The sequence below is a fragment of the Laetiporus sulphureus genome, assembly GCF_001632365.1.
Source record: "Laetiporus sulphureus 93-53 unplaced genomic scaffold LAESUscaffold_36, whole genome shotgun sequence".
Taxonomy (NCBI): Eukaryota; Fungi; Basidiomycota; class Agaricomycetes; order Polyporales; family Laetiporaceae; genus Laetiporus; species Laetiporus sulphureus.
In genome coordinates, this window is record NW_024468545.1 from 274,910 (window position 1) to 298,303 (window position 23,394).

General features: G+C 53.3%; 9 protein-coding genes across 9 annotated transcripts; 4 read left to right on the forward strand and 5 right to left on the reverse strand.

Annotated features, from left to right (window-relative positions):
• The first annotated feature begins 68 nt into the window (after window positions 1–68).
• LAESUDRAFT_728682 (acyl-CoA dehydrogenase domain-containing protein) lies at window positions 69–2,513 on the forward strand. The gene is made up of 16 exons (XM_040909490.1): window positions 69–297; window positions 350–372; window positions 422–471; window positions 524–548; window positions 614–656; window positions 733–856; window positions 913–1,022; window positions 1,111–1,136; window positions 1,189–1,307; window positions 1,362–1,428; window positions 1,489–1,649; window positions 1,709–1,883; window positions 1,953–2,086; window positions 2,144–2,196; window positions 2,253–2,260; window positions 2,331–2,513. Exons 1-16 carry the CDS (start codon window positions 177–179, stop codon window positions 2,388–2,390), a joined length of 1,299 nt encoding a protein of 432 aa, XP_040761709.1. The 5' UTR covers window positions 69–176; the 3' UTR covers window positions 2,391–2,513.
• A 130-nt stretch (window positions 2,514–2,643) lies between these two features.
• Window positions 2,644–5,860, reverse strand: LAESUDRAFT_814364 (uncharacterized protein; the record flags this gene model as incomplete). The annotated part of the gene is made up of 11 exons (XM_040914572.1): window positions 2,644–2,838; window positions 2,898–2,924; window positions 2,977–3,030; window positions 3,095–3,269; window positions 3,328–3,348; window positions 3,399–3,604; window positions 3,654–3,948; window positions 4,004–4,043; window positions 4,109–4,182; window positions 4,235–5,174; window positions 5,555–5,860. 11 exons carry the CDS (start codon window positions 5,858–5,860, stop codon window positions 2,730–2,732), a joined length of 2,247 nt encoding a protein of 748 aa, XP_040761710.1. The 3' UTR covers window positions 2,644–2,729.
• Window positions 5,861–6,879: 1,019 nt separating this feature from the next.
• Window positions 6,880–8,984, forward strand: LAESUDRAFT_738083 (family S53 protease; the record flags this gene model as incomplete). Its single annotated transcript, XM_040910851.1, has 8 exons — window positions 6,880–7,167; window positions 7,220–7,485; window positions 7,535–7,769; window positions 7,824–7,934; window positions 7,982–8,169; window positions 8,226–8,366; window positions 8,416–8,863; window positions 8,928–8,984. 8 exons carry the CDS (start codon window positions 6,880–6,882, stop codon window positions 8,982–8,984), a joined length of 1,734 nt encoding a protein of 577 aa, XP_040761711.1.
• A 630-nt stretch (window positions 8,985–9,614) lies between these two features.
• LAESUDRAFT_658697 (uncharacterized protein) lies at window positions 9,615–10,085 on the forward strand (the record flags this gene model as incomplete). Its single annotated transcript, XM_040904763.1, has 3 exons — window positions 9,615–9,759; window positions 9,831–9,979; window positions 10,035–10,085. 3 exons carry the CDS (start codon window positions 9,615–9,617, stop codon window positions 10,083–10,085), a joined length of 345 nt encoding a protein of 114 aa, XP_040761712.1.
• A 1,502-nt stretch (window positions 10,086–11,587) lies between these two features.
• On the reverse strand, window positions 11,588–12,973 carry LAESUDRAFT_761556 (uncharacterized protein; the record flags this gene model as incomplete). Its single annotated transcript, XM_040912940.1, has 5 exons — window positions 11,588–11,802; window positions 11,867–12,124; window positions 12,181–12,438; window positions 12,493–12,699; window positions 12,769–12,973. 5 exons carry the CDS (start codon window positions 12,971–12,973, stop codon window positions 11,588–11,590), a joined length of 1,143 nt encoding a protein of 380 aa, XP_040761713.1.
• A 450-nt stretch (window positions 12,974–13,423) lies between these two features.
• On the reverse strand, window positions 13,424–14,792 carry LAESUDRAFT_728687 (Nucleotidylyl transferase). The gene is made up of 2 exons (XM_040909491.1): window positions 14,195–14,792; window positions 13,424–14,141 (listed from the first exon to the last, which is right to left on the reverse strand). Exons 1-2 carry the CDS (start codon window positions 14,467–14,469, stop codon window positions 13,502–13,504), a joined length of 915 nt encoding a protein of 304 aa, XP_040761714.1. The 5' UTR covers window positions 14,470–14,792; the 3' UTR covers window positions 13,424–13,501.
• Window positions 14,793–15,656: 864 nt separating this feature from the next.
• Window positions 15,657–18,431, reverse strand: LAESUDRAFT_761558 (uncharacterized protein; the record flags this gene model as incomplete). The annotated part of the gene is made up of 4 exons (XM_040912941.1): window positions 15,657–15,883; window positions 15,947–16,198; window positions 16,253–16,510; window positions 16,568–18,431. The coding sequence occupies 4 exons, from the start codon at window positions 18,429–18,431 to the stop codon at window positions 15,657–15,659; spliced, it is 2,601 nt and encodes an 866-aa protein (XP_040761715.1).
• A 718-nt stretch (window positions 18,432–19,149) lies between these two features.
• On the reverse strand, window positions 19,150–20,289 carry LAESUDRAFT_761559 (uncharacterized protein; the record flags this gene model as incomplete). Its single annotated transcript, XM_040912942.1, has 4 exons — window positions 19,150–19,376; window positions 19,435–19,668; window positions 19,718–19,975; window positions 20,025–20,289. 4 exons carry the CDS (start codon window positions 20,287–20,289, stop codon window positions 19,150–19,152), a joined length of 984 nt encoding a protein of 327 aa, XP_040761716.1.
• Window positions 20,290–21,982: 1,693 nt separating this feature from the next.
• On the forward strand, window positions 21,983–22,898 carry LAESUDRAFT_728690 (uncharacterized protein). The gene is made up of 2 exons (XM_040909492.1): window positions 21,983–22,607; window positions 22,686–22,898. Exon 1 carries the CDS (start codon window positions 22,106–22,108, stop codon window positions 22,424–22,426), a length of 321 nt encoding a protein of 106 aa, XP_040761717.1. The 5' UTR covers window positions 21,983–22,105; the 3' UTR covers window positions 22,427–22,607; window positions 22,686–22,898.
• The last annotated feature ends 496 nt before the right edge of the window (window positions 22,899–23,394 follow it).

Here is a 23,394-nt window from a genome sequence, read left to right on the forward strand (position 1 = left end):
GCCGCCATCCTCGGAGACCCGCTACGGGCGCTCCGCATCAATTGATAGAGCGTCTATTTCCCCGCATTCGACTCGTGGCCATCATCCGATTGACTCGACGAGCTTGCTTGTCCTTGGGCTACTGCCAGAACACAACAACTTCTACTTCATCCAAAGACGACCAGGAAGGATCTGATATGTGCGCGATGTTGTCGACCACGCGTTTGCTGCTCAGTCGAGCGTGCCGTCCGCTGCCTTGTCAGGCAAAGGCGACCTTCCCAGTGAGATGTGCTTCGACATCGTCAAGCTCCAGTTCAAGTGTGCAGCCATTACTCCTAAGTATTCAATTGTAAACATATAGCTTTCACAGAGTATGCGAAGTTTGATTGGGAGGTACGCCCACTCTTATTCTAAGGCTCAGCCTACCCAATACAACATGTAGGACCCATTGAGCCTGGAAAGTCTCCTGACAGAAGAGGAGGTCGCTATCCGGTAAGGGGCTCAAGTTTCGAAGCACTCGTCATAACGCTCATGGATTACATAGTGATACTGCGCGTGCATTCTGCCAGGCAAGTCAAAACAGCCCGGGCGTCCAGCCTTCTGCGGCAAGTTGATCCCTGACGTCGCATGTTAGGAGAACCTCATGCCTCGCGTACTTGAGGCTCAGCGCACAGAAGGTGAGACTACGTGACAAATAGCATTCCAGACCGTATTCACTGGACCCTGAATCGATAATGACCACGTTCGTCACAGAGTTTAACTATGACATCCTTCCATCTATGGGCGCTTTGGGATTCCTCGGACCCACCATTGAAGGCTACGGCTGCGCAGGCGTCAGCAGCGTCGCTTATGGCCTGATCGCCCGGGAGGTAGAGCGGCAAGTACCAGAGCTGCTACCCAGGTTGTAGCTATCCTAAGGCTTCCTTGTTGCAGTGTCGACTCGGGCTACCGCTCGATATCGTCCGTTCAGTCGTCACTCGTAATGCACCCCATTCACGAATATGGCAGCGACGCGCAGAAGGAGAAGTATCTGCCTAGGTTGGGTACGCTGTGGCCTCCTATAGCGCTGTGCTATCACGAGGGTGTCGCCTCCATCGTTGTTTACACTGATATGCTCCGTTTGCACCATAGCTAAGGGAGAGCTCATCGGTTGTTTCGTGCGTTGCTTACGATACATCACGTGGGCTGCTTCTGATGGCATGATCACAGGGTCTTACTGAACCCAATCATGGTTCGGATCCAGCTGGTATGGAGACCACTGCCGAGGAGGTAGACGGCGGGTTCGTTCTCAATGGTTCCAAGACGTGGATATCCAACGCTCCTGTCGCGTAAGAACTTCCCTTAATCTGTTGAAAGTGATCGCTGAAGTAGAGTCCTCGTAGCGATCTGTTTGTCATCTGGGCACGTTGCAAGTGGGATGACAAAGTGCGGGGCTTCCTACTCGAAAAGGTGAGGGGCAGTTGCAGAGTCTCGCAACAGCTCGTTCTCAAGAAAGGATATTTATACTAGGGAACGAAGGGCCTGTCTGCTCCTGTCATCAAGCACAAGCTTGCCCTGCGTTGTTCATTGACAGGTTCTATCTTCATGGACAGCGTCCATGTAGACCACGATGCGCTTCTCCCCAAGGCCAAGGGACTCAACGCACCATTCGGTTGCTTGAACAACGCAAGGTCAAGATGTGTCATCATTGCATGTTCGAGCTTTCCGTACGATCACGGCTTTGTTGCAGGTACGGAATTTCCTGGGGCGCGATGGGCGCGCTGGAAGACTGCATCAACCGCACTCGGGCGTACGCGCTCGAGCGGCATCAATTCGGCCGGCCGTTGGCTTCCTTCCAGCTCGTGCAGAAGAAGCTCGTCGACGCGCAGACCGAAGTAGTTCTAGGCCTGCATGCGAGCCTACAGGTAGGCTCCTTTGAATCTCGTATAGCGGGTATGCAGATGAAGAAATAATCTCACGCTTTGCATCTGTAGGTAGGCCGTCTTAAGGACGCGGGCAAGCTCGCGCCCGAGATGATCAGCATGGTGAAGCGCAATAACTGCGGTAAGGCACTGGAGCACTCGCGGAGAGTGTTAGATATTCTCGGTGGTAATGCATGCTCCGACGAGTAAGTACTCCTGGACAAGAGAAGTCTGCCTCGATGTTACTTACATACGTGCATTAGGTACCATGTCGGTCGACACGTCGCAAATCTGCAGGTAGTGAATACCTATGAAGGTATGTATCGTCCGTGTGCCCCCTAGACATAGCACTGACATTATTGCGACAACCAGGAACTTATGTGCGTGCAGTTGCTTTCATCCTCGGAGGCTTCATATGCGTGAGAACTAATATTACATGTATCATCGCAGGACATCCACACTCTGATTCTCGGAAAGGCTATGACGGCTATTCAAGCGTTTGCAAACTAGGGAGTCTAAAAGATAGCATGTATGTATAGTAGTGCGTTACGGAGAAGCGCGTTGCCTGCTTAGCGTCACACCACAAGAAGTGTAGTGAGATTTAAACGCAGCGGACAATTGTTTGCATTCATGAGAGATCATGAACATCATATGAGAAAGGCATAAGATTATGACCGGAAAGCGACGTTTTCGCGTCCCGTGTCGAGCAATCGCGAAAATCTGAGAAAGTGCGGCACCGTCCAATGTAAATCCGTCTGCAGCTGGATGTCGATTGATGCAGTCTCGGCATAAGATTACAAGTTTGTCCTTCGTCGGCGAGATGAAATAGCAATGGCGATTGCATGGCAATTATGCATCGGCATTGCGCCAAGTCGGATCGATCCACTCGAGGCCGAAGAGATCGAACACTTCCTTCTCCGTTCTTGGGAAGAAGGGCTTTGAGTCGGATCTCCTTGTGCTATATGCAGACACCCATTAGCTCAGACTCACTTTGGAGTCCCTTAATATGAAACTCACATTCCGGAGCTGTCGAATTTCATCGCACTGGAGAACGTGCGTAAGAATCAATACCTGTACCAAAAGTCCAACCACATACACTTTATCCTTTGCCCACTGTCGCAGATCTCTCTGGAACATGACAGACCCTGTCCTACAAGTATGGCAGGCTTAGATGAGATGCAGGTTGCTGGCATAACGGCTCTCCATCAACTCACCAACCAATAATGGCAGTCCAGTAAAGCTCTGGAGGCACGAATATGAGGTCCAATCGCCTCCGAGTACCTTTGGAGAATGGCGAAGACTCGGGCAGGATAAACACCGTAAGAGCCTTCTCAAGGGAGTCCCAATGCGTTGTCCGTAGAGGGTCATGTTCGCGGAAACTAGATAAATCTGCATGTTCGACACATAACATGAGATATGGTCAACGAAAGCGGACATGGTAGCCTACGCATCACATGTGTGACCATTTCTAAACCAAATGTCAGCAACGTTGCATAGAGACAGTTGAAGTGTACGAACCTCGTTCGCGCAGCCGCGTGACAAACCGCTTGCAAAGGCCCCTGACGACCTTGGGGTCCCGATGCGTGAAGACGATGTCGACATCACCACTCTCCAGCTTGCCTCTCCTGTATCCACCAACGATGGTGCTGACGCAGCCAGACTGGAGCTCTTCCAGCTCCGTCATTAGTACTCTACCAATCTCCTCCACTTCATCACGCGGGATCCTGGGACTGCATGAGCGCATGACACGGCACCTGTCAGAAAACAGCGTACTTGATACTGAAATCCTCTCGCAACTCTAAGGCAACCCTGGTCCAGTTGTCTCCCAGCTCCTCCGAGCCCTCGCTTTGATATGCAGACCGGCGCTTTGGCTTCGCTGCCTCGACTTCGACGAACTTGTGCCCCTCACGCGACCCGACAGGCTGGCGCCTGACGCCGTAGTAGGTTTCGAGATCCTGGAGAGTGCGCAGTCCGAGCGAGAAGAGCTCACGCGCGTGGACCGGGCCTATGCCGTAGATGGAGGAAAATAGCGTGAGCACTTTAAATCGCTCAGAGGTGAAGTGGGACTCTGTAGTGGTGTGAGTTGACATTGGGGAGAGGGAAGATGTGTGAGCCGAACGTACGTGCTTCTTCTATCTTTCCTGTTTCTATAAACTCTTCCACCTGAGTATGAGCAAGAGAATATCGTTGAGCCGAACAATACGGGAGCAGGGCTCGTGAGGGCGCACCATAGCACCAATCTTGGGCCCAACAAAGGGAAGTTCGTTCACTTGATTCAATGACGTTATCTTTTTTGGATAGGCTATGTGGACATGTCAAAAGCAAACGGCGTCGCACGACGCACATATACGAACACGTTCCCGTGTCAGATGACCCTAAGAAGTACGAGACAGATGGGACACTCAACGCACCCTTGAGCGCCGAAATCCCTTTCTGATAACTCAGCTCGCTCCTGATCTCCCCTTCCAGCAGGCGCGCGCGGCGCATGATATCGAGCTCCTCCACTAAAGCCTGATTCGGGCATTTCAGCGGCGACGCCCGCTGGCACGCGTAGTGCGCCGTGTAATCGAGCTTTGACAGATCCGTCGGAATCGGAGGATCGGGTGGCAGGAGTTGCACATCTATCTTGCCGTCGTGGTGCCATTCTGGCGCGACAGGGGCGGGCTTCTTGCCCTTGCCTTCTGCATCGGACTTTGAGCCAGCGGAAGATTTGCGTTTCTTGCCTTTCGTTGCAGGTTCAGCGGTGGGTTCACCTGTAGCTGCGGTCGTGGCATCGATATCGGACGAAGCCTCCTTCTTCTTCCTCCCCTTCTTCAAAGGCGCTGAAGATGGCTCAGCTTCGGGGCTCTTTGTTCCAGCAGTGCCAGCGGCAGATTCTTCATCCTTCTTTTTCTTCCCTCTCTTGCTAACAGCGGCAGCTGATTCTGTCGGGCTTTCAGCGACTAGTTCCTCTTTCTTCGGCCGTCCTCTTTTCTTCGGAGCTGCACTACTCTCTGCCTCACTTCCGCTCATCTCGTCTTTGGTCTTTGCCCTTTTCTTTGCAGGAGAGGTAGGCGGCGATTTGGTCTCCTCCGTGGGGGACGAAGAAGAACGCAGTACAGAACGAGATGGCGTCTCGCGCATGGACTCGACTGACGAATCAGAGCAGACACATGGCTCGACGTTACACACTGGGCAGTGGGCCACTGTTTCGTCGTGCAGGTCTTGGATCGCCACATAGTTTTCGCACGGGAGCGGAGAGCCCTGCTTGACAGAATCTAGGAGCCACTGGGGAGTGACGATTGCTTTCGTTTTCTGCAGAGGTTATGATTAATGATATGAGTAGGGACCATAAGGTGACGGCCATTCTCTGAGAGAACCAAAGCAATCATGCATGAGCTCGCGAGTGCAAATCATGGCAATCCAATATGCTTTGTTTCCAACATGCGTAAGCATGTGCATCACCAATAATTCAACCGCCGGTAGCCGCAATGGCACAGACGCATGATCTAGCGTATATATGCGCCTATACTGCCGTCAGTCACTGAATCCTCTACATATATACGCCTGCGCATCAAAAAGCGCAAAAGCTGCGCATATGTGCAATCCCATCCACGTTCATGATCGCTCAATGCTGTTCCGCAATGACGCTCACCGATGACCAATGGGCATAAGAACAGAACGGTGGTGCTTACCGCCAATTCCCAAGATATATGTCTCTCCAACCGTCTCCGCATGCCAATGGCAGTGATGATCACATCCGCCTCCTGTGGATCACGACACACGCTCTCCGCGTTCTGCTCTGCTGCCCGGACTAATTCCGATAGACTGGGCGAGTCGATCTTCGCCTCGACAATGTACACCTTGACTTTTGGCAGTGCTTTGGCAGATAACGGCAAGCGAGAGAGGTTGCTTGTAGAGGGAGCAGACGAGGACTCCTGAGACTGAGATCGCTTGCCTGGCGCCGTATGCGAAAGGGGCGGAGGTTGTTTGAACGACATGGTCGTTGTAAAGGCTCGACGACCGACGATAGCTGCTCGTCTCTGCAGAATACGTCTGGTGGTGAACACTGGTGAACAGGCAAGCAGGCGGGCCTCGGTGGATAACATGCTCCTAAACCTGTTAGCGCCTGAGCTTCAATGACACAATCAGACCTATAGGAAAGTCCAGATCGTAGATGCTATAGACTTTTCTTCGTTGCACAATGATCCTGAATACTTGCAGTACTATCAGAGTGAGAAGTTCAGGGATTGCAGAGAAGGAACTTTAGTAAAGCCTCGTGTACAGGCTGCATCTACGCGACGGCTGAGTCTAGGACATAGGCAGACGCGATCTCCGTCGCGGTCACGTGCATTCAAGCGCTTATCTCCAAACGGGCGCTCGACATTGTGGCGTCGCCTATTCCTTCTGTTCCGAGGCTCGAAGACAAATTTCTTAACCGTCGTATCATCCTCACTGATACCGACTCATTCTGACTGTGCCTGTGCGCCTTAGTTGTATAGAAAAAGAAACAGAAATGAATTCGTCTGCTTCATGCTTTTCAAAGTGCTCGGCAACGGCCGACTTCGGCTGTTCAGACGACGAGGCCCTCCGGTTGATCGCCGTTCATTACTTTGATATCGACGTTCTGCTTTCCGCATTCAATCCAATGCAAGCGTTGTCCAGGTGCGTACTGATTGAAAGGTCATGTCAGGGCGATTCATTGCCGTTGCAACGACCGCAGTTGCCAAGGTGCCTCGCTTCGGCAAAGTCGTCCTGCTAAACGGTTCAGTGGAGTTGCATCACGACACTGATTCACGCTGGGCTCCTGTAGTTGAGCACGCGGCCCGAGATTAACGGTCATCGCCGACGCCTGCCCATCGTATGCGAGTCGCTGGGCTTTAATACTCCAATTCTCAATCTTCTGCCCCATCCAGCTCACTTCAACCCTTCACGCTCAAAATTCTCGGATCTCACCACACCCGTCCACGCGCCTCACCCTATCTCGCTAGTGCGTCGGGCCCCACGCTCCTTTTGCAACATGATGTACAAGAACACGCTCGTCGCCGTCTCATTGTCGGCGCTCGCACTCGGCAGCGCCATACCTGTCTGCGAGGAGTCCGTTTGGGACTGGTTTGAGGTGCAGCTTCACGAGTTCCTCGACAATGTCCCCAATGGCTTCTCGTTCGACGGAACTGCAGAGTCAAGCACGAACCTGACGCTGCGCATAGCGCTCGCACAGAGCAATTTCGACGGTCTGGTCGAGGCACTGTATAACGTGAGCGACCCGTCCAGCGAGTACTATGGGCAGTATCTCTCGAAAGAGGAGGTGTGTCGCAACTTACGGGCCATCGCCACATCATACTCACTATATCTTGCAGGTCGACAGCTTCGTACAACCGGATTCTGAGAGTGTTGAGGCCGTCACGAGCTGGCTGAGCGAGTACGATTTGACCGCCACGAATCTCTCGTCTGCTGGTGACATTCTCTCCGTCGAGCTCACGGTCGGGCAGGCAAACGACCTCCTGTCTGCGGATTATTCTCTATTCACGCACGAGGCCACTGGACAGCAAACACTACGCACACTTAATTACTCGATACCCGTCGATCTGGCAAATCACGTCAACTTTGTCCATCCGACAGTCACGTCAGTCGCGCCGACCGTACATTTCTATTCGTTTGCTGATTGCTCGCAGATTCCCTTTGTTCATGAATAATACCCCGATTATTGAGGTCCACCCCGCGTCCAATCAGTCGCAAGTGCGTTCTGCTCAGAAGCGCGACTCTGCATGCGGCACTGGCACCCCTTGGATCACTCCTGCATGTCTGCAAGAGCTTTACGACATCCCCACGACGGCTGCTTTCTCGTTGCTCAACCAAATTGCTGTGACTGGGTATGACAATGAGTATGCTCAGGCAGCGGATCTTGAGGTAGGGTTCCAATTAGCCGTAGATTGTGTGACACACTAATACCTCACCTTGTAGAGCTTCTTGTCGGAGTATAGGACCGACATGAGCCCTAACACGACATTCAGCACGGTGACCCTGAATGGCGGCGAGAACCCACAGAACAAGTCTGACGCCGGAACCGAAGCGGTGCGTTACTTGCCTTCCTTACTCGTCTGTTGTCTGACTCTCCACAGAACCTTGACGTTCAGTATGTCATGGGCCTCGCAACGAACGTCTCGACGACGTTCATCTCCACTGGCGGCGACTTCGCGCAGGCTCTCTTGGACACAGCTGACTACCTGCTCGGCGAAACCAGCCCTCCTCAAGTTGTGTCGACCAGCTACGGCACGGACGAGTCGTCCATCGGGGAGATGTTTGCTCTGTGAGTGTCTAAACAGCATTTTCCGGAGCGATCGAGGCCTAAACAATCGGCTGTAGGAGTCTGTGCAATGCGTACGCGCAGCTTGGCGCGCGCGGTGTTTCCGTCCTCTTTGCATCTGGTGATGGAGGCGTGTCCGGGAATAAGGACGATGGGAGCTGCACGGCGTTTGTGCCGACTTTTCCCTCCGGTTGTCCTTTGTGAGTTCCTTCTTCTCCTCAGTGTCTTCTCCGCTCATATGCCCCCCAGCGTCACGTCAGTCGGAGCGACGATCAACCTGCCCACAGAGGAGGGTGCCTCGTTTTCCAGCGGAGGCTTCTCGAATTACTGGCCGCAGCCGTCATATCAGGCCTCGGCCGTGTCCGCGTATCTGTCCGCGCTTGGCAGCAACGATACAGGCCTGTATAATGTCTCGGGGCGTGCATACCCCGACGTCGCCGCGTACGGCTCACAATTCGAGATCTATACGGGCGGCGCGCTGACTATCGTCTCGGGCACGAGCTGCTCGACGCCGACCTTCGCCGCGGTGATTGCGCTGCTGAACGACGAGCTGATCAACGCGGGCAAGAACGCACTGGGATTCTTGAACCCATGGTTATACGCTAACAGCGGGGCACTGAACGATGTTGCAACGGGTAACAATTTGGCGTGCAGCGACGGCTCTACTGGCTTCTATGCGGCTGCTGGGTGGGATCCGGTACGTCGCTTCTCTGGGTTTCTCCTGAACTGCTAGACTGACATTGTCGTGATCGACCTCGCAGGTCACTGGCCTTGGCACGCCGAATTACTCCAGCCTCAAATCAGCCGCGGGCCTGTGAACTCTGCTACATTATTTGCTCTCCTGAACTTTGGACTTTCGGACTGTTTTTCAATTCTCGCTTTCGAGGACTGCGCCACACTTGCATACTGGACTTTACTGACATAGATCTTGCTGTCTCTGCGCTGTATCGCTCACTTACAAAGCTTGTCGTGCTTGCCTCTGATTTGCAATTATTACCGAATGCGCATAGTATCTCGTGTTCTGTGACTTGTTCGCGCCACAGCACTTACGGTGCCGTTATCACGCCGTTCGTCGTGCAAATGTTCGCGGTAGAAACATGCATCGGTAATGACAGGACGCCTATCAGATGACCATTATCTCAATGTCGCAATCCCAGACCGGACCGCCAACCCCCCATTACTGACACCCCGAGTGAGTCGGTTGGATCAAGGCTGACTCCGCAGAAATCCATGGCTTGCAAACACCAGTAATGGTCTGCTCACATGCTGCAAAAAAGAGGTCCTCAAAACTGCCCGGCTTCCGTCGGCCACTGCATCGGTGCTCCGTCAGCTGTAGATATAGTTGAATGCTCACTTTCGCAGCTTTCTCTGCTCGTACTTCGTGCTCTCTCAGTGCTCGATCGTGCACCTCGCGACTGCTGTCGGCTCGACTGCATACTTTGCGCACCATGGCGACCGCCTCGAAGCCAATTCTTTACAAATTCATCGTCTGGGCACCCGATATGTCGGATCCTGACGCGTTCCAGCGTCGCCTCTCTGTTCGCCAGCAGCATTTTGTGAGAGGAGACAAATTGCACGAGTCTGGACAATGGAGTGCGTGCAGAAAATAGTGAATTCCCTTTGCCATGATGGCTAATATGCTTTGGTGGATCGCTGCCTTGCAGAAGTCGGCGGCGCGTTGCTCACTCCCGAGTCGATCGCTTCTCCCAACGCAGAGAAGAAGATGATTGGGTCCGTGATTATCTGCGAGGCGGAGAGCCTCGAGGCTGTCAGGGAGGTCATTGAGTCCGACATCTACTATACTGCGAACGTGGTGAGCTTTATGTGGCCCTTAGTATTTCTCTAGCGCGAGGCTGATCATCTGCCAGTGGGACAAGGAGAAGCTGCAGATCTTCCCTTTCTTGACCAGCCATTTGTGATGACCGGTGAATGTATAACACGCAGAAGCAAAGAACGTGTCACTAGGATGTATGACGATAGTGCTCAATGATGCGGTGTAGAGAGATCCTTAATCTGATTTCTCCGAAGCCAGAGAACTATCTCATGGGCACCCACGGGCCACTAGTAGAAGGCAGCCTAAACAAATCGGTTTGCTGTTTTCGCTGACAGTCACAGTCACCCTCATATCAGATCAATGAGCAGTTAGTTTATTTGTCTAGTGGTGCGGAAGGTCAGCGCTTCAGCTCTCAACGTGGCGGAAGATAGATCGTAGACACCTTCTCATTTGGCATGAGAAAGAATAGGTATATCATGAATAACAAGATATAATATTCATCCACGGCCATAGGACTCTGAAAGCACCGCATCCCGTCCGATCTGCGCAGTTAACCAGAGTGCCGCTTGGTTAGTACCATGGTGGGGGACCACACGGGAATCCTGGGTGCTGTGGTTTTTGCCTTATGCCTTTTTTTGCTAATTTGTCTATTCAAAAAGTTTGCTCAAGGCAGAACCATGCCACTACATTGCCTCCTAGAAGAAGCGCTCTGTTTTGCATTCTGCCAAAGGAAGAAGCACAGGCAAGGGTGAACTTGGTGTCCAGTTTTCTGCTCATGATCCTCACTTTTAAAGTGAAAAAAGGATGAAGAATTCAACTGCAGGGTCACACAGCTTTATGGAAAGACAAATAAGCAAGAAAAAAAGGGCGAACAGCAAAAACCACAGCACCCAGGATTCCCGTGTGGTCCCCCACCATGGTACTAACTAGGCGGCACTCTGGTTAACTGCGCAGATCGGACGGGATGCGGTGCTTTCAGAGTCCTATGGCCGTGGATGAATATTATGTCTCGTTCTTCATTATATACCTATTCCTTCATTGACATGAAAACATTCAAAAAAGCGAAGCAATTGGTCGAAGGTCAGACATTTACATAAACAAATCATATATACTTTGGGGCCTTTGAACATGCTTATTCGGTCCGGACTGTACATCTGCACGCATGATCGCGCCATCCGACGAATAAGCTGCGAAAAGTATCTCGACAGACCGTTAGAGTTATAGGTGAACACTGAGGAACTCGCTGAAGCGGACCGGAAGTTGGCATCAAATCACGCATTGAACGTCTGACGGACTTCATCCGTCGACCCCGCCCCTCTCCCCCGGTTGAAAGCCTGTAGACAACGGGCCAGTTAGGTTGTCGGAAATATTTTACGCCGTTAGACACTGAGACAGTACGGCCGTCCGCGAGAAATGGAACGAATGTCTGAAGGTGCACGATGTCGACATGTTGGTTGTACCTGTCATTCCGCGAAAAAGATCGAGCAGTTTTACATAGATTGTCCATGCACACACGTATTAGCGCTCGTTAAAGCCCGTATTTTTCTTGTGTGCCAAACCTCTTGACACATCCGGATGAAAGCCCTCCATATAGATCTTCCACTACCTCTAAGGATCGCAGCAGGACAGCAACGCCGCATTAGCCTTTCAGTAATTCAATTTCAGCTCAATCTTCGAGCCCGGGGCCTCCCTGACGAACAATCTTGACGCGTTAAATCTTGAGATTGCATCTCCACCCAGATGCTCGATCCGCAACGTCTGGCCACCGATCGCTCGAGATTTCTGCATAATCGCGTCCACTACGCTCCGATTGTCCACGCGGACCAACGCGTATCCCGTGGCGGTATCGTCGTCTGAGGAGCCTGTCGACGCGCAGATCAGCATGTGCTTAGAAATACAAACGTAAAACGAAACAAAACGACTTACGACGCATAATCACCTTTCGCGCTTCGGGGAGTACCTCCTCCACTCCCGCTGCCGTGGCGCTGGGCGGGAGGCCGGTAATGTATAGCCAGTTGGACAGCGGGTGGCTAATATTGAACCATCCCGGACGGACGACGACAAGCGTATTTTTACCCAGGACGAGAGATCTTGGGTCCTCGCTCCACTGTGCATACACCTGTTCTGCTCTCGCTTGGGAGTGAAAGTGGACGCCTGCGCGGGAAGCCTTTGACTCTGACCTCACTACAGGAATGTCAGACCCATCCGGCAATGCGCGATGATTTGCCACAGTTACACACAGATTCTGGCCTTCACCGGACCAAACGGCGCAAACACCTCCATGAGCGACTCCTCCGTCGCGGATTCGGGGAGGTTGTACACCATAAGCCACTGGATAAACCTATTCGTCCGCTCCCTGGGACTATGATAAATCTGCAAACGGCTCCTGTCCACCGAAATGGGCATTACACTGCACAAATCCACGACGTGCTGCGCGACTCGGGCATGGCCGAACGTGATTTCCGCTACGCCGGTGGGTCGGCCTGACCATTTTCTGCCTATACGAGAGTGGTTAGGAAAGATGAGAGCGAAGATGCGTTGAGGATACATACGTAACCAGATCCCGTTGATCTTCCCGAACCGCGAGAACATGTCCCACACATCCTCTTCCGTATGTCCCGGACTGAGCCCCGTCACCGTGATACTCCCATGAGGTTCTACTGAATAATTTGTTACGGTCTCTTCTGGAGAAGACGACTCCCTCGAGCTTGACTCCGCGCTTTGCTCTGCAACTGACGAGGTTTCCTGGTCGAAGGTATCTAATCAACGCGCGAACCGATCTCTCGCTAAGCCAGAATGGTCCAAGGCAGGGCTCTGTCGATACTCACCTTGTAGAAATGCATACAAATTGCGCTCCTTGTTCCATACTGTTCGAGTGGTCGACAATTGGCGTCTATGTGCGCCGGCATGAGGAAGTGCGGCGCGAGGAACAGAGTGGGATGCTCGAGACGATGTAGCTGCGGATCCTATAGAGCGCGAGGAGCAAGGGGTAAAGCGAAGAGCTCGTAAGTGCGCTGCTTTCGTTGCAAGCATCAAGGTGGCCGCGCTTTGCTCAGAAAACCAGCGACGAAGAAAGTGAATGCGGCTAGCGCCCATTTACTAGAGGGCTTACATCTTACAAATTTGTGGCCACACAACGCCAACATCCTTCCGCCACACCAAGTACACAGAACATCTTGAATGATGGTGATCTCGACTATAATTGATTATCGGTCACACATTGCTACTGTGTGCGATCATAAAAGGCGCAATGAAGAAGTCATAGTATAACTGCTCGCACGAGCGCAGCGTTACAAGTCTCGCGACCGAATCAATCGGTTCAGATAACGCGCTAGGTTAGTCTCCTGAACACCTGGCTCATGATGCAAAGGTATACAGCGGATATCACGTACATACAGCATGTAAGCTATGTCCCCCACCGTCTTCGTGAAAATTACATCGAAGCAAATAGATGTTCGCGCTAGATCTAATGCGCAGGTATCTCTGTGAACGTACACTTCCCCGTGTGACGGCTGAACTGCTGCGCACTCTCGTTTCTTTTCAGTACGCGGATATGTCTGCTCATGCGACGGCCGCCTGCACTGGCCTCTTCTCCTTCACCATCTCGCTCGACCCTGCCTCCTTCTCTTTCTCTCGCTCTTTCTCCTTCTCCCGCTCCTTCTCCCACTCTCTGTCTAGTACGACCACGTTCCCCGTTGCACTCTGGCTCGAGCCCTCGTCGACATACAGGCCGTGCGTCTCGATGTAGTCGATGACGGCTGCTGGGAGGAGGTAACGCACCGACATGCCACGTCGGAGGAAGAGGCGAATCTTGGTCGACGAGACGTCATTCTGGATGAGCTGGTGTATGAGATGGATATTATTCCGCCATCGCGAGAGGCTGTCGATCGCCTGGTCCATGTCCGCGCCTGCCCGTTCGATGATCACCGCGCCGTACTTGCCGAGGATGTGTTCAAGGTCTTTTTCGGACCATACGCCGGGTTCGCCCATCGTCGCAATGAGGTCTGAGCCTGCGAGAAGCATCACGCGCACGGGCTTGCGCTCGCCGGACGGCGTCTCCACGCCGCCAATGCGAGTGTTGATCTCGTAGTCAAAGTGGTCGAGGACGACGGCGGTGCGCTGATAGTCCTGGAACGCCTCCCACGGATCGACCATCAGCCAGGAAGAGGTGTCCTCTGCGGCGAGTGTGCACATGCGGACTCTGCATGAGGAGGCGTTACGGGGTAGAGCGGGAAGCGCGGGGCGCGCACTCACCGGTGGTGTGCGCTGAGCAGGCCGGGCTTCTTGTACTGGTCGCTGACGGGGCTCAGGTACCCGCCGACGACCTCGAAATCGGTGTTCTGGCGCACATAATCTACGGCCATCTCGAACATGCGGAGGTGGAGGAAGGTAATGGGGCTGAAGGAGCCGCACGCGACGAGGACAAGCGGCTGCTTGTCGGGGTTGCGGAGCGTGCGGCGCAGCCGGTGGGAGGGAAACTCGTAATTTGGAGGGTTGGTGAACGGCGCAGGCGAGTTTGCTGCGCTCATGGCTGACACCGGGAAGAGAGGGAGGGGAAGGAGGGGATGGGGAATTGAAATGAACGGCCGGTGGATGAGAATGACTGGTAATATGGCGGGTGACCAGATCCTGGAGCAGAGCATTCCCACGCTGCGGTATGGCAGTCGCAGTCAGCGCAAGTACGGGCCTGAAGGGCGCCCTCCTCGCCGTCGCCACCGTCCTACTGGATGCTCGACTCGTCCTTGTTGGTGAGAGTAACGCGGAAGCGAATACGACGAGCCGCGACCGACATCTTCTGCCCGATTACAACGAGGTTGATCATCGCAAGGCACTTCACTTCCTACAGCTGAACGTGCGAACAATGCCTCACTCTTGAAGATGTCAGGCACATTCATTCGCAACTCAAGCTCTAGTCCGGTGACGCTCCGCTGCGCAATGTCAGAATAATTTCGAAAACATTCCGATCTTCTGCATGTGAACACACGGTCATTGACTTATACTCCTGTCCAGCCATACGAATACTGCAAGGAAGTTGCTCGAAGGTGACTCGACTTCCGACGCTCACGCAGCAAGTCGTCATACCGGCAGATTATGAGCAAGCGGCGGCAGTAGATTCTGACTAAGGTGGCCAGCCACGGAACTTACTAGCGGGATCAACAAACCTTGTGCGTCAGCAACTTTCCAATGCCGACCGTAGAATCCCGTTTCCAGTATCTGACCTACCGCAGAACTGACGCATCCATTTTTGAGTGGCCGTCTACCTACAAGTACCTTACTAACTAGCAGATGCTAAATGAAGGCATCGTGAATGCAACTCTCCAAATACTTGCACTGTCTGAGAGCATACTTTTGAGTGGTGGTGATACAGCACCAACTTGCGCCATTGTATCGCGTCGGGTTGACGTACGTATCACCCTTCCGTTGGACCATACGCACTCATCATCGTGCTGACGCCGCAATGGGAAAGGCACAGCATGCTCTGCTCCACGCGCGCTCTTTACGATGATAAAAATGCACCCCAGTAGGTAGGGACACTGCCGGCCATGAATCCGAAGTAATCATGGCACGCGTCGTACCCTTTTTGTTGTGCCGCTGTCAAACAGCGATGGACATGCGTGCTGAGCAACCCAACATCAGCTTGATCACAAGTCTGAGCGAAATAAACCATACCTTGCATGCAAAGCCCTGTGCCGAGTGCAGCTCCCAGCCGCAACCCTCAAAGCTGAAGTTCAAGGCCATCACCCTCCGAGACAGGCTGCTCGCTCAGGCGCAGCGTAAATGCATCCCGCTCGGTCAGTGCAGTCCCCTGCAGCGACTCCACGCGCAGTCTGTGCCCATTGAGTCCACGCGACCAGGTTTCATCGTTCTTCATCATCTTGACGGCGCGTGCGGAGGTCATGAGGATGAAAGCGATGCGCTCTGCATCCGGAGTTTTCGCAGTAGCTGTCATCGCGCACTCGAATCAGGAAGGAGGATAAATAAAGAAGAGAAGATATTAAGACGGACTGATTTTGATCTGGAAGGCCTCGGGGAAGACGTCCTTCAGCTGTTCCGGGGTCGCGTGCTCCGGGACGCCCGTCACGCATAGCCAACGCGCTAGCGGAAAGGCCTGCGTGAATAGACCATTTCGCACCACGCGCAGCTTGTTCTGCCCAACAGAAATTGGTTTGAGCCGGACCTGCTTGTATATCTTCTCTGCTTCGCTCTGGTCGCGGAACCGTACACATGCATATGGAGCTCCCGTCGCTGAAGAGTATACTGGAGACCACATCAATTCTCCGTTAGATACGGGTGTAGATAAGGAGCACCGACCAAGCCGCATCTCGAGCCCTCCATGTTGCGCAAAGGTCTGCCTCAGGGTCTGCAGTGTCGCGGAATTGGGAATGTTATATACCATGAGCCATTCGGGCTGCGTGATGGTGATCGGGTTCTCCCTAAAGGACACCGCGACAGGATTGCCTTGCACACTGATGGGCATGAGTCGGCTGATCTGCTCGATATGCAATGCGACCCTCGACTGCTTGAACCAGATGATCGCGGTGCCCGCAGAGGCGCCCGTATCCGTGCGTGCTAACCAATGTCAAGTAAGAACTGGGGAGTGCGTACAAGGTTGTGGAACGAACGTACTTAGCCATACCGCATTGATGATCCCGAATCGGGAGAATACCTGCCAGACGCCGTCCTCATCAAGGCGTTCGGGCAGACCCTCCACATAGAGCACCCTATGTGTGATCTCCGCCGTCGGTGGCTTCGGGGTCTCCCCCTCAATATTCACAATAAACTCCCGATTATTCCGCACAGTATTGACCTTGATATTCCTGTTCGCCTTATCTCCCAGGTGCGGTGCGGCTTCACGGGATGGAGCCGCTGCAGCACGGTCATGCTCATGTCGCGTGCCCTTCTGTTCTTGTGGCGACTTAAATGGGATTGGCGGTTCATGGACGGGAGCGGCCGTCGTGCGAACGACATCAGATTTCATTTGAGAGCGGTTATGGTTCTTGGCCTTTGGCGGTTCGGGTTGAGCATGAACTTCTGTTGCTATGGGCTCAGCTTCGCCCTTAGCATCCGCATGATGCCCATCGACCTCCGGTGTAGGGATAGGTTCTTCATCCTCCCGAATCAAGTCAAGTGCAGCATTCCGAACCTTCTGCACAATCGAATCTGCTGCATCGGCTTTCTTCTCCGTGCTGATTTGCGACGAAAGAGGAGGGACACTCCCCTGATGTAAATCAGAGGTAGCTGCTTGGTCGGTGAGTAGTGTAAGTGAGGGCGGTGTCGGTTCTGTAGCGGCGGACCCGGAACTAGCCTGGGCTCGAGGGAAAGTGTCATCCTCTTCAGGTTTGCTTTCATGAGGCTGCGTCTGTAGAATACTCTGAGCAGTGTCTATCACATCTGGGACAGTCGGCAGCTCTTTATTGGTAGACTGGGGCTTTCTGACCTTCTGGACTGAGTTTGATACAACCGTCTGTACAGCAGATGGTGTTGTAGGCACTACATCGGGTTCGATGTTGGTCGCGTGGTCTTCCGCCGCTGTTGGAACGCCAGTTCCTTCAATGAGCTCACCAATTTGAGCCTCGATCTGTGCACTGTTTGATACAGAGCGCGTGTCTGCGCCTGAGGTCCCCTGGTCAGCAGCAGACGTCGAGCGAGCTTGCTCTCTCGGGCTGCCCGGCGTGTGTTCCGCTTCCAAATTAATGACCGGTATGGATGTAGGAGAAACCTGAGGGGTTACCAAGTGACCTCGTTCGGAAGCCGCATCTTCATTACCTGAAGGGGTCGCCTCCGTCTTCTCAGGTTGCTGAGGCAAATTGGTGGCGACAGATTCCTCCGTGGCCCCACTTGAACTCAGCGAAAAGAAGGCCGATAACTTCTTGATGAAGGAAAAGGATCGAGGTTGTGCCTGATCAGCATTGGCTGGTGGAACGTGTGCCCTCTCGTCCTTCTTCAATGCATCTTCACTCTTGGCAGTTTTGGACGAGTGGTCGCTCTCTGACGCGATTTCAACAGGACGAGGTGGTGGGAAGAACGCCGCCAGTTTATCTTGGTTCGAGTCTTTTTGAGGACGCGAGTTCCGAACGCCAGGCGACATTAGCATCGCAGCATATCTAGGCGTAGCCTTCGCTCCTGAAGACGTTTCCGGTGCGCGACCTGCCGCGGCTATTGCCTTGGGGTTCTTGTGCAACGCAGACTTGAATGCAGCCGATATATCCACAGCCGCCGGCGGAGCCTCTGCAGCAGGCCTCTGGTCAGCCCGAGGCGGCGCAGGTACAGACTGCGGTACCTCTGCAGCGCGCTTCTGCCCATCCTTTTTCCCCGCGGGCCCCTCGCTTCCACCCCTTTCATACTTCGCGTCTCCGAACGACCAGGCCTTGCCCCAGTGTATGGAACGGCGGAGAGGACGGACGCTGTTCCGATTCGGGAGATGGTGACTCGCTGCCGAGAAGATACCCGCGTTCAACACTCGTAGCGTGCTGCCACTTCCAGCTTGCATCGCCCCGCGGCGAAGCTGCTGAGATTGTTGGCAAGACAGTGGCAGCGGTGGGTTGGTATGCTCAATGCATGAGACAGAGCAAGACGCAACATTTGCACGGGCGCCCGCCGCGGCGGCGGAGACGACCACACGCGCACACAAGTTACCACATAACGTTCCATCACTCGCATCTGAATCTGAATACATATGCATAACAGCCATAAACCGCTGCCCCAGATATTCACCGTACAATCTCAACCGACCAATGCATGGAAATTCATAGATCATAAACCATATACTACTATATTAATATCGTCCAATTTCGAGCGTCCGCGAGATCCTGCACATATGCCTCCAGCAATAACCCAAGTTTATAAAGTAGCAGTCACTTTCTTCGTCGGCAAGTTTTTGGGTCAGTTGGAACCCTCTGGCTTTGACATGTATACAAGCGCAACCGCAGCAGTCTTGTTGGGAGATGTAGCCCAGCTAAATTCCCAACGTGATTGGCAAGGACAGGAGGAGCCGGCTGAGGCCGCGCAGTAAGGCAGGCAACGGTGAGCTCTTGCAGGTCCGCGCAGGGTGCTAACGCGATAGATGGGAGGCAAAGAGCACTCCCAGCGGCATAGGCTATCCTGGATCTTAACCGCGGGCGTCTTTGCAGGAGACAGTATATCAACAGCTGTAAAGCCGACTTGAACGCATACATGCTGTAGGCACCTCGCAAATATCAGGAGTTCTTTTACAATCTGATTTCGGGACCTTGCCCAGGACGATGTGGTGATTCTCGAATGAGTATCCTTGCAGCTTTCAAGGGTGAGATGAAACGCCCCATGAACGAGGAAACCTCCAGTCGGTGATTGCCAATCATAGGCGGCATTCCCCTCATGTTCAGAGCTTTGAGAACGAGCTCATAGCTTCTAAAGCGGATCAATGCGTAGCGAGAAGAATCGTTTTTGTCCAGGGGATCTGCGAGGGCGTTGGTGAACGACTGGACCAAGTATCGATGCGCGATATGACCACTCACATATCCTGATCTCGCTGGCTTCTGAGAAAATTGATTCCAATTTCGGCACGGTCGCTGTCGGCGGCAGATCCATAATATACACCCAGTTTTTCAAGGCGGAGCTCCTCGTGAACCACCCGTCCCGAGCGAAGCGAAGAGTCTTGTCTCCTAGGACGACGGGGTCGCTGACGCACATATCCCAGAAGTTCTCGCATTCCTCCTCGTATGTGAAACGGATGCTCGCTCTTGTCCCCACTGGTTCGTGATAAGAACGCAGCTTCGCATGTGAAGCCTGTTCACTCACCAAGTCTGGTGGTAATCGCGCCGTGCGCCTCGAAGAGCTCTCTCACCTCCTGCGCGGCGGCGCCTTCGGGAAGGTTGTACACCTTGAGTACCTTGCCGTTCACCTCTCGCGGAGGGCACTCGACGAAGTACGGGGAGATGGGACTGCCGTGCACCTTGATCGGCGTGAAAGTGCTCATACGCTCTATGCGTTGGGCGACCTCGGTCCTCTTGAACATGATAGCAGCGGCACCCTTGGGCTCGCCAGAGTCGCTCCGTTCTAGAAAGGAGATGAGCACAAGACAACTATAGGATCAAACAATATGCACCTAGCCACACGCCATCTACCTTTGCGAATGGAGCAAACGCATCGGCGACGTCCTCCTCACAAAACGAAGTCGGGAGACCTATCACATAAAGCATTCCGAACGGCCCATTGTTCGAGGCTTGCTCTTCTGCCTCCGACTCCGAGATGCTTGCAGCATATTCATCGTCCTCGTCTACCTCTGCGAGCGAATACTCTTCATGAGGTTGAGCGGACAGTTTAGGTGGAGGTGTCTTTGTGAGCTTCCCAATTCTGACATTCGAGCTCATTCGGCGGACAGAAGCGATATGAAGTGAGAGAGAAGCACCAGATGATCGTACTGCACGTCCTATGATTGGGAGAACATAAGCTCTGGAAGCTCCAGATTGCAGTATCCGCCCTGCTTGCATCATTTCACGGAAAGACAGTCGAAATCTTCAAGAACTAAGTCACAGTGACGAGCCGGAGATGCGAGAACTCGAGATTACGGTGGCCAAAAGCACTAAACAATTGTTGCTCTCGTCCGACCACTCCTTCCCTCGCAGAATCCGTCCGACGCGATGATGGGTGGAGAAGATGCAGTAATCAACGATTGATATCCCGACCTCGTCACTCCTCGATGTCCTATTTCTCTTTGCGTCAACTCCAGTACGTTGTCACTTCGTTGGTAGCTGCAGCGGTTGGTGCAAGCAACAGTTGCTCGAAGGAAGAGGGAGAGAGGGCACAGATACTTCGTTTGTTCGCCGCGACTTGTAAAAGGCGCCCGGCCGCTTGATTAAATATGGATCCTTAGTCACTAGACGCCTATGCTGTTTCCGTATCATATATATATATATATTTTTGAGTACAATTTATATCCCGCCCCGAAGGGGCGGTCGGAGGTGTGTAAATACATATCGTGTAACAACGGAGGACCAGACGCATCTGGGGGCGAAGAAGCTTAACGTACGGACACCAGGTCCCCACGGATGCAACAGAGCAGGCGTATAGTAGAAGGGCACGAAGCCCGGTAAGCTGTGTCATGGACCACGCAAGCGCCGATAACCTAACAAAATGCATATGCCTGACCAAACTCGAAAAACCGCGCCGCAGTCAGTCCGTTGACTCGTTAGAAACACTGTGTAAGGGGAATCGAACCCCCAAGATACTCCCACCAAACAGACCTCATTCACCGCAGTCCGTATCATATATGCACGCACGCATGTCACTCAATGGTTTTGCTCATTCCGTCAATTGTATCAGGCATCAAGTCCCTTTTCTTGGTGAAGAGGTTTCCGCTACATAAGTTATGCGAGTTCACTGGAAGGCTCATACTATATGTTGGGTAGATCCTCACTGACAATCTACCCAACGTATAGCGAAAATGCTGTATGCATCGGCCTCGGCAGCTTCAGTATGGATGGAGGCTAGTATACATCTTCACGGAACACCGCGTACGCTCAAGATCGCACACTTCAAGAGACATGTTCAATCCGTTTTTGATGAAAAAATCAAACGTCCTGCATAGCCTATGAGCGCACTGCGGTCGTGGCTGTCTCAATATACTCAAAGTCCCTGAGCCCTGCACGCTCTCTGATTGTGAGTCCTTTCCTTTATCTCATCGCGAGCGTGCGGTGAACTGGACGCAGGAGCCAGCTAGAACGAGGTGCTCTGGTGCAGCGTCTCACTAGCCATCGTACTGTGGGGAAAGCGCTTGCACGGCTCGACGTCGCGTGTCAGGGCGAGGAGCTGAGGTCGGTAACGCTTGCAGGCCTACGTTTTGATGGTACTCAGGGTGTGTGCGAACGACGCAACACGGTAGAAGAAGCTAGAGCGTTTCATGCAGAACGGCGTTCGCGCAGATAAGGGCGAGGTCGGAGAATGCGAGTGTGGAGGGGTCGGTCGCACACCGTCGTCGGTAGGCTGGACAGCTCAGGCGCTCCAGGATTGAGCAACCTGTTGAGTGGACCGGCGGGGGGGGGGGGGGGGGGGGGGGGGGGGGGGGGGGGGGGTATGTGTAGCAGTGAATGTGGACAAGTGGAGGAGCTGGAGACACGGAACAGAGAGCGAATGCAGCGGAGCCAGCGATCAAACACGGGACACAACAATTCAATCGCGTGAACATCGATGCGAGCGCCATTCGCTCACCTATCGTTGCTCCGAGTGTTTTTCCATGGTCATTTTACTGATCCGCCGGCTACCGAGGGAGTGCGCATTATGCAGCGGATTATGGATGGCTCTTACACATCCCTACAGCTCATCAATCGTAGCCTCCAACGGGACGTCCACCTACAGCCGTCCGATCTGCTTTACTTCCCCGGCCGCAAGTGTGTCCTGGTTTCGACGCAAAATAGCCCCAATTGTTCGTCGATCTCTACCCATACTACCCATACTTCCCACACTCGCCTCTGTGTTCCATTCTCAGTCCCGGCGTACAGTCGCTTGTGACCGCATTTTGGATGTTTGAGACTAGCTGCAGGAGCGTGTTAGCCGAGGACAAGCAGCTGTTCTGCCTCCCGATGCACGGTCTCCGACATTCTCTTCCGGAAGTTCTCTCCCGTCATCTCTCCTCTCCGTGAGCTCCCTGAGCACCTCAATGACCTCGATTCTGGCGTTGTTTCCTCCATCGGTGAGTTTAGTGTTGGATCTGCAAGAGAGGACCTGCACCCAGCAGCTAGATGCGAGATCGCTTACATTTGACCCGCAGACAAAGTACCACAAATGATTCTCGCCGCTGCCCGCCGCTCATCGCTTTCCCGCACATCAAGCATGATTTGGAGTAGGTTGTGTGGTCCTCCGTCTTTTGCCTGCAGGTTCAGCTACAGAATTGCTTGAATAGACGCATTTATTTGATATCTCATCGAGAAACTTCATAAAATCAACATGACGCCATGGCAGCTACAGACCATGGGCTCGTGTGGCTGTAAACCCTCCGAGTCACAAAGTGACACCGTAAAAATTGCTCCAACTGACTAAGTTGCTCTGATTCTGTGAGTCTGAGACACCGAAATGGTGAAGCCTTCCGAGCAATTTTTGCAGATATCAGTCGCCTCTACGATGTCCATTGAAACAGCATAGAACATTGCGCTGAGTTTGACAGGGTGCAAAGCCGTGTTTAAAGAACGTTCTGGTTAGGTATCGCTAATGAGCTCGGATTGATTAGATATCCGGAAGTTTATCTTACATTATGTCTCGAGTTCTGAGACGTTGCACGCGCACGCTTTCGAGTGGCCCAAATCCGATCGGGTCTGGCGGCCCGGGATACACAAGCGCCTACATCGGGACAATTAGGCGCGCAGCTCATGTAACCTCCCTCCACACCGCTTCCTAAGCTGAGCGGTTGCTTGCGAGGTTAGGAAGAGTGAGTTGGGCAGTGTAAAGTACTACGACGGTGTGTGGGGGGAGAGGTCTCGGCC